The sequence below is a fragment of the Ctenopharyngodon idella genome, chromosome 23 (genome assembly GCF_019924925.1).
Source record: "Ctenopharyngodon idella isolate HZGC_01 chromosome 23, HZGC01, whole genome shotgun sequence".
In the NCBI taxonomy this organism is placed as follows: Eukaryota; Metazoa; Chordata; class Actinopteri; order Cypriniformes; family Xenocyprididae; genus Ctenopharyngodon; species Ctenopharyngodon idella.
Window position 1 is genome coordinate 24,712,963 of NC_067242.1, and position 19,190 is coordinate 24,732,152.

A 19,190-nucleotide genomic window follows, 5' to 3' on the forward strand; every position below is an offset into this window, starting at 1 on the left:
ACAACAAATGTGTACAACACATTCTAAATAATTATCCTAATGTAAAATTAGGACCGACTGCCATCTAGAGTTTACCCTTCAGAAATTTCTATTCATCAGATCTCACCAGTCAGTTTAATTCAATTTCAAAGTGCTTTATTGGCATGATTTTTAACATACAATATTGGCAATACACACAATAGTGACATTAAAAAGTACTATGTTAATAATGTTAATATAATAATAATATGCACAATAAAATTAAAAGAGTCCCTAACCCATAATTCTCAAGTGCTCATTGATAAGATATTCCATTTATATACTAAGATATAGGCTATACCTCCGTGATTTTTACACGTTTGTAGGCTACTAAACAATCAGTTCATGGGAGATAATTGATTCACCATAATCTTGGACCGAATAAACACACCAATTAATAGATCTACGTCTGCCATTAAAGCTGTATCGGAATAAACTGCACTCTTAAGTAAGAGGTTAAGAAAGTAAACAATGATAATGCGCCACGCGCTCTGCGGTCTGTTTACAGGAACTTTGCCAGCTAGTGAAATTACAGAGCCTACTATGGCAAAAGATTTAGGTCATGAATATTAATTACGCCATTTTGACGTTCCTTAGTAGCCTTCCAGTAGAGAACGTGTACTGGCGAAGGCTTGGCTCATGATAAATATTAATAAACCAGCCTTTACCATAGTAGGATTCGTAATTTCGCTGTCAGCCCTGTGGATCATGATGAGGCAGCGCGAGTGGATTCAGCATGTTTCTATTTTTTGCCTTCCCTTTGACTCGGGAAGTAGTCGCGAAAAATAACGGTGCAAGCCATAATCAAGGGACAATATACACCGCAGTAAAGGTAGCCTACACCTGACAGCACTGTAAACGACACATGGTTTCAATGTAGATGACGTCGTTTTTGTTGTGACATGCGAATGTGTTTGTGTGATTGTATCTAGTGCTGATGATGGCAGTGCGGCCCCCTCCATGCGTGATTGACTGCGGGACAGGGTGAGTTTGTTTACTGTCACACACCGACAACATTCATACTCCTCCAGTTTCTGCTGGACCTAAAAAATTAAGTCAAATATTGTATGTATTTGCTTTTGCAGACTATAAATTAACTAAGTGCTTTGCCTTAGTATCATTACTTTGCATTTTATTACTCTCTGTGTGATATGTAACACATATCATTGTATGATTGCAATGTTTTGTTTGTTTTTTTAGGTAGAAAACATACCAAATTCTACAGGCTATAATTCCTAAATCTCTTTAAAATGCTTCTGGGGGGGTTGTAATCTGTTATGATTTGGATCAGGAGGATCAGTTCACAAATTTGAATGAGGGATATGTGAAATGGGATGTGGGTTGTATATAAATGCTATACATTGACATATTTTTATATCTGGTCTGAGCTGTCTGATGAATTTAGACTTTAAGCACTAGTAAAAACTAATGCAGGATTAAGAGTATTTTGATGTAAACATCTAATATCTGCATCTAAAAAATAAAGAGGCTCTGAGTGTATAGGAAGCAATATGGTTTTCGTTATGATCTATGTTTTCATATATAATATGTTGGTCTTGATTTAATTGGCTGCCATGTCAAGACATTAATCAGGTGCATTAAAGCTGTATAATAAACTTCCACAGCTGCTATTTGATAAATGGGCAGACCGTGTACTCACTGGAAATACTGATTGAAAAATTATAAACAAATAGACCGTACAGGTTCATTCATCTCATTCAGGATGATCATTTACTGTTCTTCCTCTTTAGGTACACCAAGATTGGTTATGCAGGAAACACGGAGCCCCAGTTCATCATGCCATCCTGTGAGCTGCCTGCCAGTTTAAGTTGTTAAATGCGCAGCAGGGCAGATCAGAGAAGACTAATACTGCATGTCCAGCACTCAAATCCAGGATATCATATTTGGATCACGAATTTAATTAAAAACTGCCTTAGGGAACCACTATTTTAAGCTATTATAAAACTCTCAATTCACCACTGCTGTAACCTCAATGTACTGTAGGCTCTGAGCCTGTTAACAACACACATCCTTTCATAACACTTATTGATTGTGTTGCTTTTGTCAAAGGATACTGTCCAATATCAAATTACTTTATATGATTGTGCTTTGTGACTTTACAGCGCTACAGTAAGCTGATTGTAGTGTTGTCACTGCAGGTATTGCGATCAGAGAGTCAGCCAGTGTTGGAGATCAGGCACAGCGACGTCTCATGAAAGGAGTGGATGACCTCGATTTCTTCATCGGAGATGAAGCCATTGATAAGCCAAATTATGCAACCAAGGTGATCAGTTGGGATATGTACCAATCTGTTGATTTAGGCCTATAGACAGTACAGTCTACTTCAGGACGTTTATAAGCATATTTTTGAGGCTCAAAGGTTTAGTTCACTTCAGAATTAAAATGTTCTGATTATTTACTCACCCCCATGTTATCCAAGATGTTTAAGTCTTTCTTTCTTTAGTTGAAAAGAAATTAAGGTTTTTGAGCAAAACATTCCAGGATTTTTCTCCATATAGTGGACTTCACTGGGGTACAACGGGTTGAAGGTCCAAATTGCAGTTTCAATGCAGAGCGCTACACATCCCAGCCGAAGAATAAGGGTATTATCTAGCGAAACGATCTGTCATTTTCTAAAAAAAAAAAAAAAAAAAAAAATTATATACTTTTTAACCACAAATGCTTGTCTTGCACTAGCTCTGCGATGCGCCACGCATTATGTAATCACGTTGGAAAAGTCAGGTGTGACGTAGACGGAAGTACCACGGTAGGGTGAAAAACTCCATCTCATTTTCACATCCAACTTCAAAATCGTTCGACATCATTGTTTTACCTTTTTTTGTAAAGGGTGTTTGACTTAGTCTTTGCACGTTCGATTTGTAGACACTGGATCGGTACTTCCGCCTACGTCATGCGTGACCTTTCCAACGTGATTGCGTAATGCGTGGCGCATCGCAGAGCAGTGCAAGATGAGCATTTGTGGTTAAGTATATACATTTTTATTTTTTTTAGAAAATGACCGATAGTTTCACTAGACAAGACCCTTATTTCTCGGCTGGGATCGTGTAGAGCACTTTGAAACTGCATTGGAACTGCAATTTGGACCTTCAACCAGTTGTACCCTACTGAAGTCCACTATATGGAGGAAAAACCCTGGAATGTTTTCCTCAAAAACCTTAATTTATTTTCGACTGAAGAAAGAAAGACATAAACATATTGGATGACAAATTTTAATCCTGAAGTGAACTAATCCTTAAAGATGTGGTCACTTTTCAGCAAAATTTCAAAATCAAAAAAGGTCCATTGTAAATAGCGATGAGATGTATGAAGCACAACTTGCACAGAAGTTACTTTAAAAACAAGCAGCTTTCTATTGGTCAGTGTGGTGAAATCGCATGACCAACTTAAGTCTTGAACATGAGTGGGGCGTGTATTTAATCTGCGTGGGGAACTTTTTTGCCCTCACATGAAACTTCATTAGAGGTTCCTATTGAAATGACTGGATTTCCCAAGCAACAGTAAATGTGACCTTTAGGTCAGGACGTATGCAAACACAGATGTAAATGATAATGTTTACCTATTACTAGGGCTTGACATCAACTTTTTTGCTTACCAGACACTGTGGCTAGTGGTTTTCTAAAGTTACTAGTCACATAGCATTTTCACTGGCCACAATTTTGACATCGATACCATAGGGGAAAAACTGTAGATATTTTTAATATTATCTCATAATTTGGCAGCAGGTATATTAGGCTGCTGTCACTTTAAGACTTGATGCATGGATTCATTATACTGTTACACATGCGTTTTCTTTCTCAACTGTTTACATTCACATATTAAAACATAATTGACCATGTTTACGTGAATACTCGCCAAGACTGGCATTTTGACATTATTTTGTGTGTATTTGACTGTTTGAGCTCAAGCAAAAAGAACTCAATTTAGTACTGAGAGACAGCTTTATGTGCACGCACTTTGGGTGTGAGGCTGTGAGCACAAAATCTGTAGGAATGAGTAAAATTATGCGCAATCCCACACCGAAATTCAAGCCCTGTAACACCAACAATATTCATCCGGAGCAAAGAAAGGAGTGAGTGAGGGGAGGCGGGTTTGCATGTCAACTTGCTGTCGGAGAGATGAGAGCGCAAGAAAGTGCGCCTATCGTGTATCTATTCTGTGGAAAATTAGTATTTGAAGTGTTTTTAGATATTTCAGTATCGATATGTATCGCATGTATTGCACTCAGTTTATTATTTTAGATGCCTTTTTAAAAGATTACGACTGAAAAATGTATATTATATATAAAAATCAGTTAAGAGTAACTGCGTTACACGCCACTGCTGAAATCCACCTGCATTTGGTGGGTGTCAAGCCCTGCCTATTACATACTTAAAAACCCCATCAAATCACAATATTATTGCTTTTAGTCCATGTGTCCATCTTGAGGCCATCTAAATACTAGTGTAATCTTAAAAACAGTCTTTAGATGTACAGTTTTTGAGTATAAAATGAGTAACTGCCTTGCAAGTAGCAAAACAGATGGGCACGATCACTTTATTATGTTATGCTAAACTTCCTGTTTAAACTGGAAATACATCAGTATAGAAAAAAAAAATGTCCACCAATTTCATTAAATGTACAAAAGTGTTTGAAAATGCCAATGGCAGCAGTGATTATCAGGAAGTGTAAAGCTACATCCAACTACTACTAGACACTGCCTTGAAAAGGTTTTAAAACCCGGCTTGAACAAGGAGACTTGAGAGGTGAATGATTACTTTGAAGGAGTTACAGGGTTCAATAACAGAACAGAGTGAAGGGGCACCGGTCAACCGTATCAAGAGCTTGACATAATACTGAGCTATATAGAAGACAAGCACAAAGAAACCATTGCTCAGCTTGCAGTGTGAGAAGAGATTTTGTGATAGAGCTTTTTAAAATCTTGTTCGATGAGAATTTGACACTGTCAACCATAAGAACCCACCATACCAGCTGTAGAGTTTGGTGGTCCCTTGTGAAAAAGAAGTACACTTCAGCATACTTTTTAAAAGTATGATGACATTGAAATTTAGTACATTAAAAATGAATTAACGTCAAATGTAATATTTAACAGTAGAGTTAAAATTATAAGTACTTTACATGTGCTTTAGTAATATATGTTAGTCAACACATCAAATGAGTGTAATTCTTTAAAGCACGGCAAAAGATTATTAATGATTTAAAATGTTATTTAAAGTAAATCACTTTAAAAGTGTATTTAAGTGTGTTAAGAAACATAGTCATGAAAGTGTACTCTCTTTAAGTGGTCTTTTATTCCATTATAATGTTAAATTATCTGCATGAACCATTTTAACAATGTGCTTGAAATTTGAAGCACACTACAAATGTACATACAGTACAATTAAGCACACTTCTTTTTCACAAGGGTGGTAGCATCATACATCAAGGACAGGGTATCTTTTTTACAATAGAAGGAAGAATGGATGATGTAAACTACTTGAAGATCCTGCAAGAGAATGTTTTTTTTTTTTTTTTAAAAAAAAAAAAAAAAAAAAACTGAAGTGTGAAGTTGGAGAACACAGATCAAAAGGCCACAGAAAAATCCTAAAATTAGAAACCTGCTACTGAAATTTCTTATAAAAAAAAACATTATCTGGTAATAAAGTACTCGCAAGCCACTGTGATTGAGCTATCTTCACCAGAGGTGAGACTTAAAATGTGTGAAAATAAAATGTATCTCTCACACTTGCCAAAAAAGGTCTATAAGTCTACTAGTACGGCGACAACAGACAACATGATTTATCTAAGACTAGAGTGGTGAAGAATTTATGTAATGTTCTTTTTCTCTGTATACATTAGTGGCCCATCAGACATGGTATTGTTGAGGATTGGGACCTCATGGAAAAGTTCATGGAGCAGATCATATTTAAATATCTCCGAGCTGAGCCGGAGGACCACAACTTCCTGATGGTATGTCGACTGTACATTCATAGATCTTAAAGATGAGATTAAGAAGAGTTTGGCACAGTGATTTGAAGTGATTTGTGAAACAGATTCTTCTCACTGAGAAACAGAGGAAGCACATACATAATTAAAGCTACCAAATGAAATATTTATTGTTTGCATAATGATAGATTATGCAGTTTTTATGTTACAAACCAGATGTTTCCAGTGTGTCTTTTGCATGTGTGCCTTTGTCTTACTGCTCCATTTGATGATGACAAAACACTTTTTATGCACTTTTATTTTGCATTACAAAAGACCACATTTAATGTATTCAACAGGCCTTTTGTGTCTGTTTATCCTGATGTTGCAGTGCTATATTTTCTCCTTAGACAGAGCCTCCTCTAAATACTCCTGAGAACCGGGAATACTTAGCGGAGATCATGTTTGAAACGTTCAACGTCCCAGGGCTGTATATAGCTGTTCAGGTAAACTTTTATGTTTAAATATTGTGCTTGAAAATTGTGTTTGAAATAGCAATAATATGTAATGTAAAAGCTTGTCAATTAATTAGCATTTAAATAAAATGTAACTCTCCTGTTTTGTTGCGGGTCAATTTGATCCACACTCGATTTTTAAACTGCTTTAAACACCAGTTAAACTATTTATTTCTGAAATTTTGTGAATAATTTTTTAGGGTTGTGTGAATGGCTCTACTGGCCGACTTAAAACAGGCAGAGTCATATTCCACCAGTATTTCCTTGGTGACATATGATGTTGCTGGCTACACACCTGGTCAGATGTGTTAGGCTCGGGTTCCCGGGGTGATATATGGCTCAGGATCTGTGTCTGCGGTGGGCTCTGGCTTTATGTCCATTGGGACAGTGACGGTGGGTGGCACAAGGTCCACGGAGTGGACTGTGGTTAGATGATCCTCCTCCATCTCGCCAATGGTAAAGGGGAATCCGCAGTGAACCAGGACTCAGTCCCCGAAGCACTGAGGCCTGCCCAGAAAAACACACAGAGGCTGTCATCATCGTAGTGTACCTCTGTGTCTCTCTCAAGGGAGCAGTCCCCCTGGGAGAGGAAGAGGATATGAACTGCCACTAGATCCATTTGTATGGTCTGTTTTTCTGTCAGCGGCAGTTGCAAAAATAAAGGAAAAGAGCTGGATCTATTCACAGCAGTAATGATTTATTAAACGGAAACTCAAAGAAACAAAATAAAACTAGATAAACTGGAACAGAACAACCGGTAGCCTAAATCAGGGGCTCTTTACACAACACCATTTTCAACTAAAAATGGAAATTTTTTAATGCGTTTTGGCCGTTACACGATAACAGTGTTTTGGCGGCCAGCTTTGGGTTTCGTTTTTTGAAAACAATACCGTTATCATCTCTGTGTAAACTACAAAAATGCGAATTTGTGGATCCTTGTGAATGGAGATCATTTTGACAATGTTATCATCTGTGTGCGAAAAAAGCAAAGGAAACACTTTTCCATTTTTAGTACATCATTGTTGTGTAAACACCCTCAGACAAGAACAGACAAATGAACTGAACAAAACACAGTAATTTTTTAATGGCAAAAGAGGGTTTGGTAACCTGAAGTAACTGGTAACCTGAAGGTTGCGGTTTCTATTCTCAATACTGTCAGAAAATGACTAAGGTGCCCTTGAGCAAGGCACCTAACCCCCAATCACTCACTGGGCGCCACAGCAAAATGGCTGCCCATTGATCTGTGTGTGTGTCCAAGGTAAACTTAGGGACCATTCAGTTTGGACACAGTCTTGTATTCTGCATGGAATATGTTGGAAATGACAACAAATTTATCTATGTGGCCATTTGTTTCAGGCTGTTTTGGCATTGGCAGCATCATGGACTTCAAGACAGGTTGGAGAACGAACCCTAACAGGAATCGTGATTGATAGCGGTGATGGGGTTACTCATGCCATACCAGTGGTAATCAACACAGATATACATACATTACAATGCCATCAAAAAGTAATATATAAGCCAAAAATTTCTTTTCGTTAGATCAAGTGGCATCTGCAAACAAATGCTGCTGGAGCTTTCCACAACAAAAATGGCTGATTTCTGTTTCCTTTTATCTTTTAGGCAGAAGGTTATGTGATTGGCAGCTGTATAAAGCACATCCCTATAGCGGGTAGAGACATCACCTACTTCATTCAGCAGCTGCTGAGAGACAGAGAGATCGGCATTCCTCCAGAGCAGTCACTGGAGACCGCGAAAGCTGTTAAAGTGGGTAACAGCAGGAATGATATTCCTCTCTCTGCCATATAGTACTTCCATTTTGATTGGTCAGTTGTGACATTGAGTGGTCAAATATTTTTGTATAATGACCAGTAAACTTATATTCTGCGTTTGTCTACTGTTTTCTCCTAATCTACAAATAAGATTAACTCATTTAAACTCAAATCAATATTTCATGTCCAATATGACTCTCCAATGTACAGTTTGTGCAGAGGTTCTGATTACCTTGCCTGGGTTAATTTTATGATAATAGCCAGCAAACTGTGCATTATCCCTTATTAAGCCTCCTATTTCTCTGAATCAGTCACGCTGAATTTTCTCTGAAATCAGTCACGCTTGCTCTATCATAATAATATCTAATATGACTTTTGTACTCCTTATCCTTTTTTTTGTTTGTTTGTTTGTTTTTAGGAAAGGTATTGCTACATCTGTCCAGACATAGTGAAGGAATTCACAAAATATGACATGGACCCTGGCAAATGGATAAAAAAATACAAGGGAATCAATGCTATCAACAAAAATGAATTTCTAATAGATGTCGGATATGAGCGTTTTCTGGGACCAGAGATATTTTTTCACCCTGAGGTAGAAAGACCACTCTTTCTGAATTATTCAACATGTATACCCAGAATGACCTTTGGAAACTGTGTAGTAAAAGGTCTTTTCACTCTGCAGTTTGCCAACCCAGACTTCTTGCAGCCCATCTCAGATGTAGTGGATGAAGTCATTCAGAACTGCCCTATAGATGTCAGAAGACCACTTTACAAGGTAAAATACCATTATTATCATGCAATTCTAGTGGTTCTCTTTAATATCATTTTATATAATATCATGAAAATGTTATTATTTGATAGTGAGTCTTATTGAGGAATCGATATTCTCAATAAAAAACCTGGAGTCAAAGCTGACGTTCAATCAGTTGACAGAGTTAACTGAAGACAACGTTCTCCACACTTCCAAAGGTTGTAGAAATGAGTAAGAGGATCCAGCCTTGAACTAACTTAGGATACAGAAAATGTAGTACTTATAAAGCATATGGGAAATCAGATGACATGATTTGTACAGGTTCTAATAGGTTAACAGTACAGACAGTTCTAGCAATGTCCAAACATGGTATTCCACTCTTTGCTCAAATGAGATTATTTATGCATTTCTTCTTTGTGGAACACAAAAGAAGATATTTTGAAGAATGTTGGTAACTAAACTGTTTTGATAACCATTGATTTTCATTGTATGAAAACAAACAAAAAAAAAATCTCAAATATCTTCTTTTATGTTCCAAAGAAGAAAGAAGGTCATATAGTTTTGGAACAACATGAGGGTATGTAAATAATAACAGAATTTTCATTTTTGGGTGAACTAATGCCAGAATAGATGCACTGGATTTTACTACAAGAGGAGGGTACATTTACTTGTTCACGTTTATTTGATTATTCAAGATTTTTTGGCTTAAAACTCCACTGAGCACTGGTAAATTTGCATTACATTAAAGGAAATGACAAGAGCATAGCTGAGTGAGTGAAGTCATTAGTGATTGAGTGAATGAGAGAATACATTTGCACAAGATAACTGGAGATAATTTAGGCCAGCCATGGACATAGTATTTTTCTCACAATTCTATGAAAATAGTCAGAACTCGCAATTGCGAGCTATAAAGTCTGAATTGCGAGATATAAACTATAAACTGACTTTTTTCTCTGAATTGCGATATATAAACTTGCAATTCTAAGGGGAAAAAAGTCAGAATTGTGAGTTGCTTTTTCTATTCCATGGCAGAAACAGTCTTCCATAAGTATAGACTCCATATTTATGATATGATATAAAAATGTGATCTTTCAAAGTGTTTCTCTCTCTGTGGTATCTTTAGTATAAATCACGCTAAAAAGTTTTTCAGTTCAGTGTTGTGTGTGCATCCAAAAAACTTTAGAGCAGGTGCATGTCCAAAAAGAAAACAAAAAGAATGAAAGGACAGCGCACTTCAAAAAAAGAACAAAAGAACAGCATACTGCCACTACCTGATGGAAACAGAAATAGTAGAAACTTTGTTTGTCTATCAGGAAATATAGTTTGAGAGCATTGTGGCCATGTGCTGCCCTTTTGTTCTTTCCTACAGTCACGATACTGAGTGTTACAATTTGTTCTGTTTGTTTTTCAAAATTTTTCTTCCCCTTTATGCTGTCTATATTGTTTAATTAATAAAACAGGTTAATCAGCACACACCCATATCTGTAAAAGAAAGTCACTTCATTCAAAGAAAGTTACAGTCATTCTTGCATTTCATTAAAGTGCACTTTGTTCAGTCTCACCTCTGAATGTATATTGCAGTTTGTGTTACATGGTTAGTTTTCATAGTAGGATCAGTTCTTTTATTTGTCCAACAGGGGTCAGTGTGTATTCACTGTGTACTCCAAATTGTCTAGAACAGAGAGAGCTTTAACTGATCCCTGCAAATGGGACTGAACAGCTCTAAAATAACCTCAGTATCCATTTCTATATCTCACAACTCTGAGCCTGACTGAATAAATAGTGTCTTGAAAAATTCAATTATGCACACTTATAATTAGTGCACATCTACATCACAGTGCACGGAAATGATTCTTATTCATTTGCCTATGAAAGAAGCTTCACTGTGGACTATATTGAAGGAATTGAACTTTGAATGGAAAGTGCTTTGATGTTCTTTTAGTTTTATTTTCTTTTCCTGCCACCATTTCTTGAGCTGTAAAAAAATCTTGCCAGCAAAAGCAAACTGATCAACAAAGGCCTCTGAGCAGCGATTGGTTCATCTAGGGTTATCTCTGGAAATAGCCATTTGTGTTAGGGAATGTTACTTCTTAAAGTAATGTATTACAATATTGTTTTACTTGTTGTAAAAAGTAACTTTTTATATTTTTGCAGTTTTATTTTTTATTATTAAGTTACTTTTGCGTTAGTGCCAGCTAACTGAGGCTGTCTCTCCTCCATAATGAAAGCTCTGTTTGGCATGTAGGCCTATTTCATTTTGGAAGTGCTATTTTTTTTTTTTTTTTTTTTGCTGTGAACAAATGTTTATCTCCTGAACTTAGATTGCATGTAGTGACATTTAGGCTATGCTACGAAAACTTGCTCATCGATTGTTCTGACAATTGCAAAACTTATGGCGACCCAACCTGCAAGATGAATTTATTTTCATTTATCATCAGTATTTTGAAATTTTTAAAACAAATATTGGAGTGGGCTTAAGGTTTACTTTTACAACAGAGTTACAAAAGAACTACAGTAGCCATAATGCTCACATGTACAATAACAACTAACTAGCTTTTTTAAAACTTAAATATACAAATATTTCTCCCAGCATGCAAGGGAGTTTTTCAATTGTTTTTTTATTGTTTAGGACGGCTATAGAATAAAGTCAATGTGAAATGTTGTTTGCAACCAGTTTTGTTTGCAACAAATTTTACTTCTGTATGGCATTCAATGATAAACGATGTGATTTTATTTATCAAAAAATTTATTGGATGGTGAAAATTGAAGAGTTGTTTGGAGGAGAAAGATCTAGGCTGCGTCTGAAATGGCAAATTCTTTTGAAAAAGTAATTACTTCACGACCGCTAAAAAAGTAGAATCTCGCCTGAAGTAGTAATTGTATTAAAGTAGTCATTTGAGTACTTTCACCTAATGTGTTACTGTGCATTCGAATGTACTAATCTTTTCATTAACTGTTTCTCACCTACTACAGTATATACAGTAGTAGGGAAATATGCAATATCGAATGCAGGGTTGCATGCAGAATGGGGTGGGGCAATGAATATGGCGGGAAAACAAGTGTTGCTCCGCCCCATAACTTCTATTATTGGCTGAGTCTTCTTTCCTAGGCATGACACATGTTCATACTTGATGTAGGACTGAGTACATGGGTTTATTTTGTAGATATCTACCATTCAAATCTGTGAACATGTAAAAGCTGCTCAAAGTCAATGTCAGGCTTTCATCAAATCAGAGTAAAAATATTTACATATTTACTTAATATGTACATCTTGCAGTGGCCCTGAAATGATTGTTTTACACAACTTTAGGCATAGATAGACATGAGCGGGTAATGCAAAGGACCTCACAAAATTTAAACAAACTGTAAAGTCTGTCATGTGACTGCTCAAAATTCAGTGTAACATAATGTCACATAAAAGGCAGACTAAATTATGCCTTCTCTGACTGAAACTAGTATAAAAGTATGCAGTATTCCACCTCTGAGCAGCATTAAATTGTAAAGACACCTAAATGCCACTTCAGAAGCACTTCTGTGCATTTTTGCAGTGTAAATGTGACATTATTTGATTATACACCGCAGGGGGGGTTAAGTCTTCAGGTAGAGAAATGAATTATGAATAAAATGAATTATGAAACATTTGTGTTTTTGATATCACTAAAGAATAGAGGGGAAATGAAAGTGCATGTATTTTACCAGTTTCTGGTCTGCATTGTACTGTAGTTTAAAAGCTGTTTACCCCAGTGAAAGGTGCCACTATCACGGTCTTTCAACTTTTTAAACTCATCAGTAAAGATGGAAGCTTTTCCCTATCATTTTCCCTAGATAAGGAACCAGCTTGTCCTAATCCAAATAGCAGGATAGCTCTCCTCAAGTTTGTTAAGTAAGGATTGAACCCTCAGCCCTGTAATGAAACACACATCTCCTGCAGATACCCTGTTATAAGCTGACCTCAGTCAGCCCATGGTCATTTATTCCCAGCATGCAACTCTGCTGGCCTTTGCTGAAATTGTAGCAGTAGTTTATTGCAGAAGTGTAAGTGAAAATGCAATTTATTTATTTATTTATTTTTTATTATGATTAAAACACATTCTGATCACTGGGAGATTTATAAGTGGACAAAATCTGAATTATTACTTGTTTCCACAGTATTGCATTTCTTGGAATAATTAACTATTACCAAAGATGTTTCTTTTCATTTCAGTGATTTAATTTCTTTACTGCTGTGGATTTTATTTTGATTTAATTTTTATTTAAATTGTTTTGCTCAGCAGTAGTAGAGCAGTAATGCTTTGTCTTTGTCATAATGAATCCATTCAAACAGAAGCAAATTTGTGGTGGGGGTGGGGGGGAACATAATGAAAACACAGATATTTTAGAAGTGTTTGTGTGTTTGTGTGCATTAGAACATAGTTCTGTCAGGTGGCTCCACCATGTTTCGGGATTTTGGCCGCAGGCTGCAGCGGGACCTGAAGCGTGTGGTGGATGCCAGACTCAGAATGAGTGAGGAGCTCAGTGGCGGCAGAATAAAGGTCTGATCACATTATTGTTTATTTCTTACCCCACTCTCACATTCATCATGTGTTGTAGTGCGTTTTGGATACTTGTTCTGTTTTAGAACGTAGTGTGCTGGCTACAGAGGCAGCATTTTAAGGCGTCATGGGTTTTGCTGATGCAAAGGCTGTTCCAAAAGGTTCTTAGGGTACGTTTACATGACAATGACGTAGTAAAAATGTTATGTTTTTCCTTAGTGTTTTTCATGCATGGACGACGACGTTATCAAAACGATCCTGTTCACACAGATCCGCAAACACAACTAAAAACGCTGTATTTTGCTGCCAGGCCAGTAGGTGGCGATGTCACTTTGTAAAGCACATATGTCAAACTCTGCTCCTGGAGGGCCACTATCCGGCAGAGTGTAGCTCCAACCAGCTCCAAAACACCTGCCTGGAAGTTTCTAGTAATCCTAAAGACCTTAATTTGCTGGTTCAGGTGTGTTTAATTAGGATTGGCCCTCCTGGACCTGAGTTTTACACGCCTACAGACTGAATACGTAATACGCATGCGCATAACGTCACCATTTTCATAAATTCATGTTTTTGTAGTTTACACGATAGGGGTATCATTTCCAAAAACGTGCACTTTGAAACTCGTTTTCAAACGTTTGCGTTTTCAGGCCCCCAAAACTCTTTTGTTGTGTAAATGAATGGGCAAAATGCATACAAAGTTTTCAGTTTTAAGTTGAAAATGGTGTTGTGTAAATGCCCTCGATACGTTTACCGAGGGTACGTTTACACGACAACGATGTACTAAAAATGGAAAAGTTTTTCCTTTGCATTTTTCACGTATAGGCGACAACATTATCAAAACGATTCCAGTTCACACAGATCCACAAAAACGACTAAAAAAGCTGTATTATGCATGCCAGGCCAGTAGTTGGCAGTGTCACTTTGTAAAAACACTACGTGCCTGTAGACTTAACATATAATATGCATGCGCATAATGTCATCGTTTTCACAAATTCACGTTTTTGTAGTTTTGTAGTTTTCGAAAACTTGCACTTTGAAAGACGTTTTCAAAAGTTTGCGTTTTCATGCCCCTAAAATGCCGTAGTCATGTAAGTGAACAACCAAAACGCATGAAAGGTTTTTAGTTGAAAACAGTGTCTGCCTCTTATAATGCCTCAAAATTTAAAGCCTGGTGTAAGAGCCATTTTGGTAGGAGTGGTAAAAACATCATACAGTATATTTTTACATTCCTAAAAGAGTATGTAAGCATTTAAAAGAATATTGTATATGCATTTACTTGGATTCCCTTCACTACCTCAAATGTAGCTTTGCTTTTCATTTCAAGTGTTTGTAAATTTTGAGTGGAAATATGTTAAATATACCATATACATATTATACGAGTACATATGTAGATACATATAAGCTGGTAAAACAAAAAAGAAAAGTTTTAATGCATAAATTAAAGTATTTGTCTGGTACCTTTTATTGGATGCTGAATAAAACAGAAAATTTTTAAATGTTTTTATTATTCAGTCCCAAAAGAACATAAAAACAGGTATTTGTACATGTAGTCACATTAATAACCTTATTAACATTGCAAGATATAATAAACTTCCATAAATTGCAGATCTGTTATGTATTCCCTAATATGTTTTAGAGACGTTGTTCTGCCAAAAACGCTTAAGGCAGCACTGCATGTATCTTAACAGCCTATACCTGTGGAAAAATAAGATGGCTGATGAGGTGAGAGAAATTCTTGAATACATTCTCAAATCTTTGAATACATTTCATTCTCCATCCAGCCCAAGCCCATGGAGGTGCAGGTAATAACTCATCACATGCAGCGATATGCCGTGTGGTTTGGGGGATCCATGTTGGCTTCTACGGTAATGCTCGTACAGTATATTTCATTATATGTCACAATCTCTTTACTGTATGTATTGAATATATTTATCACCTAACCACTGATTAATGTTCCTTTCTTAACATTTTATAGCCCGAGTTCTTCCAAGTCTGCCACTCTAAGAAGGACTACGAGGAATATGGACCCAGAATCTGTCGTCACAACCCAGTCTTTGGCATCATGTCCTAGTGCAGGTTATGCACCCCGCTGTAAGCCTAGATATCAATTCAGTCGATTTATCACCTCCCCGTACTACACTTTGATTGCCACTCCTCTTTGAAAAGGAATAATTCAGGCTTTGACAAGCTTAGAATAGAAAAGAACAAAGCTTTTTGTTTATCAGTGAAAATGTCAAAGCCAGGCACAAGGGTATTATGTGGATTGGATCTGGAGACTTGTGCTTTGATAGCAAGCGCTGAATGTTCAATATTCTAAATACAGCATAAAAGAGGAATTCAAGAATTGCACATTGACTGCAGGCTACGCAGGTGAAGCCATACAGTGGGGTCTGTTTACTTTGCTACTCATTTCAGTTTCTGTTTTTTTGTTTGTATTTTAAAGGAATAGTTCGAACAAAAATCGTTGTGTTGTTTCAGACCCATATGACTTAGTTTCTTCTATGAAACACAAAAAGAGATGTTTAGGAGAATGTCCAGGCTGCTATTTTTCATATAATGAAAGCATGCAGTAGCGGCTAGCGACTAGCGGCTGTTAAGATCAAATAATAATAATATTAAATTGAATTTCTGAATAAGGAGTTAAATTTTGCTCTGTTCTTCTCTCAAAGCTATCATATGACATCAGGGCCCAGTTGTTGGAAAGAAATTTGGTCAGATTTTGGTTAATGGATTGGATCAATTCTTGAAAATGGGTTGTTCAAAAGAAAAAAAGAGGATTCTGAATTCAGATTACATCATGCAATCCAATCTTGGTTCTGATTTGCATCAAACCTTCAGTAAGATACTTTTGATCCAAAAAAATCAGGGTTATTCTGATCCCAGCAGAAGGTGGATTCAGGATGGAATTCAGGTTCAAAATTTAATAGAACTTGGTCAAATATTACAGTGTTTGTATGACTACGTTTACATGTGCACCAATAATGCGATTATTTCTCATAATCAGAGTAAGGTCTTAATCGCAGTAAGATGTTTACACGACACGAGCAGAACTATCACTCTAGTTTACATGCAATTTTCATTACTCTGATTATTCGCTAATAAGTATGGTTATTCCACACTCAGATAGGCATACAGTATGCAAGTTATCAGCCATTGTTTTAATCTACTCACATCAAATTCAAAGTACATTTTTATGGACGTACTGGATATTATTCAGCGCCGTGATGAACATCGCAATGCCGTGTTGTGCCGAATACTGACCCCCGGCAAATTATTATCCCCCTAGTATTGGTAGGTTTAGTATTCGGTGTGGGCGAGGGGTTAGGATTAGGCAACTTTAACGAGGTGGGTAATAATTTGGCAGGGAGTCGAATTTCGGCACAACACCGGGTTTGCCTACACTGCCGTCGCGTTAATCACAATATTGCCAAAATCTCATTATAATCACATTATGAGGGTGCATTTAAATGCATTTATACACATTTATAGCTGTCAAAACATTTAATTTTGACTGTCATTTAGGCCTATCACTATATTAATTATGATGATCATTAGTATTGAACCAGTCAAAAGATCTGGGTCAGAAGAGGAGTCTAATGGTCTGTTCCATTTGTCCTCAGACGTGGGAAATTCACCGGCCCCAGTAGGAACTTTTAACTAGATCCTACTCAAGTTTAAATCCCCTCAAGTAGAATTTGCGACTGGGGAACACTGGGGAAGCGCAACAATCCCGACATGGCTGCTCAGCCTATCAATCGTAGTGAACCAGTAGTAAAATATTGTTTATTAGCACTTCTATTTGTCTGTGTCTCAGTAAACTCAGTGGTCCACACAGTACTATCCAACCTCTGTGGAAGTGGTACTTCAGCACTATCTTTGCAAAATAAAGCATTTTATGTATTCCATCTTATTTTTCTGACGTTTTAACACAGTCAACTCGGGTATGGCATCATTCTCAGCTCCTGCATCCCTCATTCCAGGTAAATGGAATGCAGCATAACTGTTTAAAAGAAAATGCAACTTTTATTTTGCTGTTTTTTGTCTCTTCTAATCAAAAAAGTGACCCAACGCTGAGTGTTCTACCTGATGTTCTTTACATAGCTAGTAGCCTACTTTGTGATATGTAGTCCCATTTTAGAGCACTGGAAATCCAGTTTTGGTAATCAAGTATCAGGCTGATCCAATTCAATGTTGCTTTGAAAAACCAGCACAAAAGTAAGATGGATCCTGGATAGCAAACCAGGATTTCTAAATCCAGATCATTCTGATCCAGATGAAACTTTTTACACTTCTGGACCCAGAAAATTTACATAGTAATACAGATAATCATTTGATAATATTCTTTTGCCTTTTTTATTTATTTTTTTGTCCTTTTTGGAGCTTGATGCTCATTAGCTATATCGCAAAACTTTTGCTTTTGTGTTTCATGGAAGAATGTTCATAGTTTGAACAACAAGAAGTGAGTAAATGACAGAATGTTAATTCATTGTTTCTTTAAGCAGTGGTGTCCAATCCTGCTCCTGGAGGGATACTATGCTGAGTTTAGCTCCAAACCTATTCAAACACACCTGAACCAGCTAATCAAAGTCTTCAGGATTACTAGAGCTTTATCTGAAATGCCACATACATTCATTCACTATTTCCTAAATATAGTCCACTTGGAGTGAAAACAAGTGAGTGAATTTGGACATTGAGCTATTGGCTATTTTCCAGCAGCTGAGTGTACATATAGGTTGTACACTCATTATTGCGGTACATTATGATTGAATAAGCGCACTCGATAATGGTTTTGAACGCCACTACAAGTGGCTGTCGCTTCAAATTGTGCACTATGTAAAGGTACAGGGGACAATTCCGTACACAGGTTAGAACCTTCCAGGCAGGTGTGTTGGGGCAGGATTGGACTCCCTTGCAGTAAAGATTTTTGCTGTGATCTGTTTGCATGCTGGTGCCTGAGATTGTTTCGTATCAGCTGTAATTGAATGAAAAGTAGAATGTCATTGAATTGTACATACATAGAGTTTTCTATATTATATGATGGATACTTCAGAATTAGTTTATATTTTTATTAAAGTGAAAATGGATTTGTGGGCAGTCAGTAAACATAACTATGAATTTGAAGCAGTGCAGTATATTCTTACTGAATATAGTATATATAGCTGATATAAGTGAAAATATATATAAAATTATTTTTGTCCAAAAGAAAATGTAATTTATTTTATCCCTCAATTGCACAGTGCACTATTTATGTATGTTAGTTCAACACATTGCAGTGAAAAGCACTGAGCGCGATACCTTAGCAACCATGTTTGCCGAAAAGAAATCTGCTGTTTAAGGCTAATGTGAATTAAAACTCCTCTCTCTCTGACAGTTCCTAAGCTTTTTTTTTTTTTTTTTACACATCTCTCTCCATCGATCTGTCTTTTCTCCCCTTTGCATCTCATTTGGTTGCTCTGCTTAACCTATAGTTTGAATAGGTGCTCTATTAAAGGAATAGTTCACCCAAAAATGTAAATTCTGTCAGCTTTTTTGTTGTTGTTTTTATAATTCACAGACTATAAAGGTTTACTCTTCATATTTTATTACAAGAAACATTTATTTGTACCAAAAGCAATTATAACATAATAATAAATGTTATTAACCCATATTATCTCAGATAGGAGCACACAAAGTACAGTAATTTCAT

General features: G+C 36.6%; 1 protein-coding gene across 2 annotated transcripts; it reads left to right on the forward strand.

Moving 5' to 3' along the window:
- Positions 1-685: 685 nt before the first annotated feature.
- On the forward strand, positions 686-18,877 carry actr3b (actin related protein 3B). 2 transcript variants are annotated; one of them, XM_051882353.1, is made up of 13 exons: positions 686-850; positions 951-1,002; positions 1,770-1,825; positions 2,178-2,302; positions 5,875-5,985; positions 6,351-6,446; positions 7,812-7,919; positions 8,076-8,219; positions 8,643-8,816; positions 8,907-8,999; positions 13,382-13,507; positions 15,286-15,369; positions 15,480-18,877. In XM_051882353.1, the coding sequence occupies exons 2-13, from the start codon at positions 956-958 to the stop codon at positions 15,573-15,575; spliced, it is 1,260 nt and encodes a 419-aa protein (XP_051738313.1). In that variant the 5' UTR covers positions 686-850; positions 951-955; the 3' UTR covers positions 15,576-18,877. The 2 variants fall into 2 exon arrangements, with proteins under 2 accessions (XP_051738313.1, XP_051738314.1); XM_051882354.1 differs by lacking the exon at positions 13,382-13,507.
- The last annotated feature ends 313 nt before the right edge of the window (positions 18,878-19,190 follow it).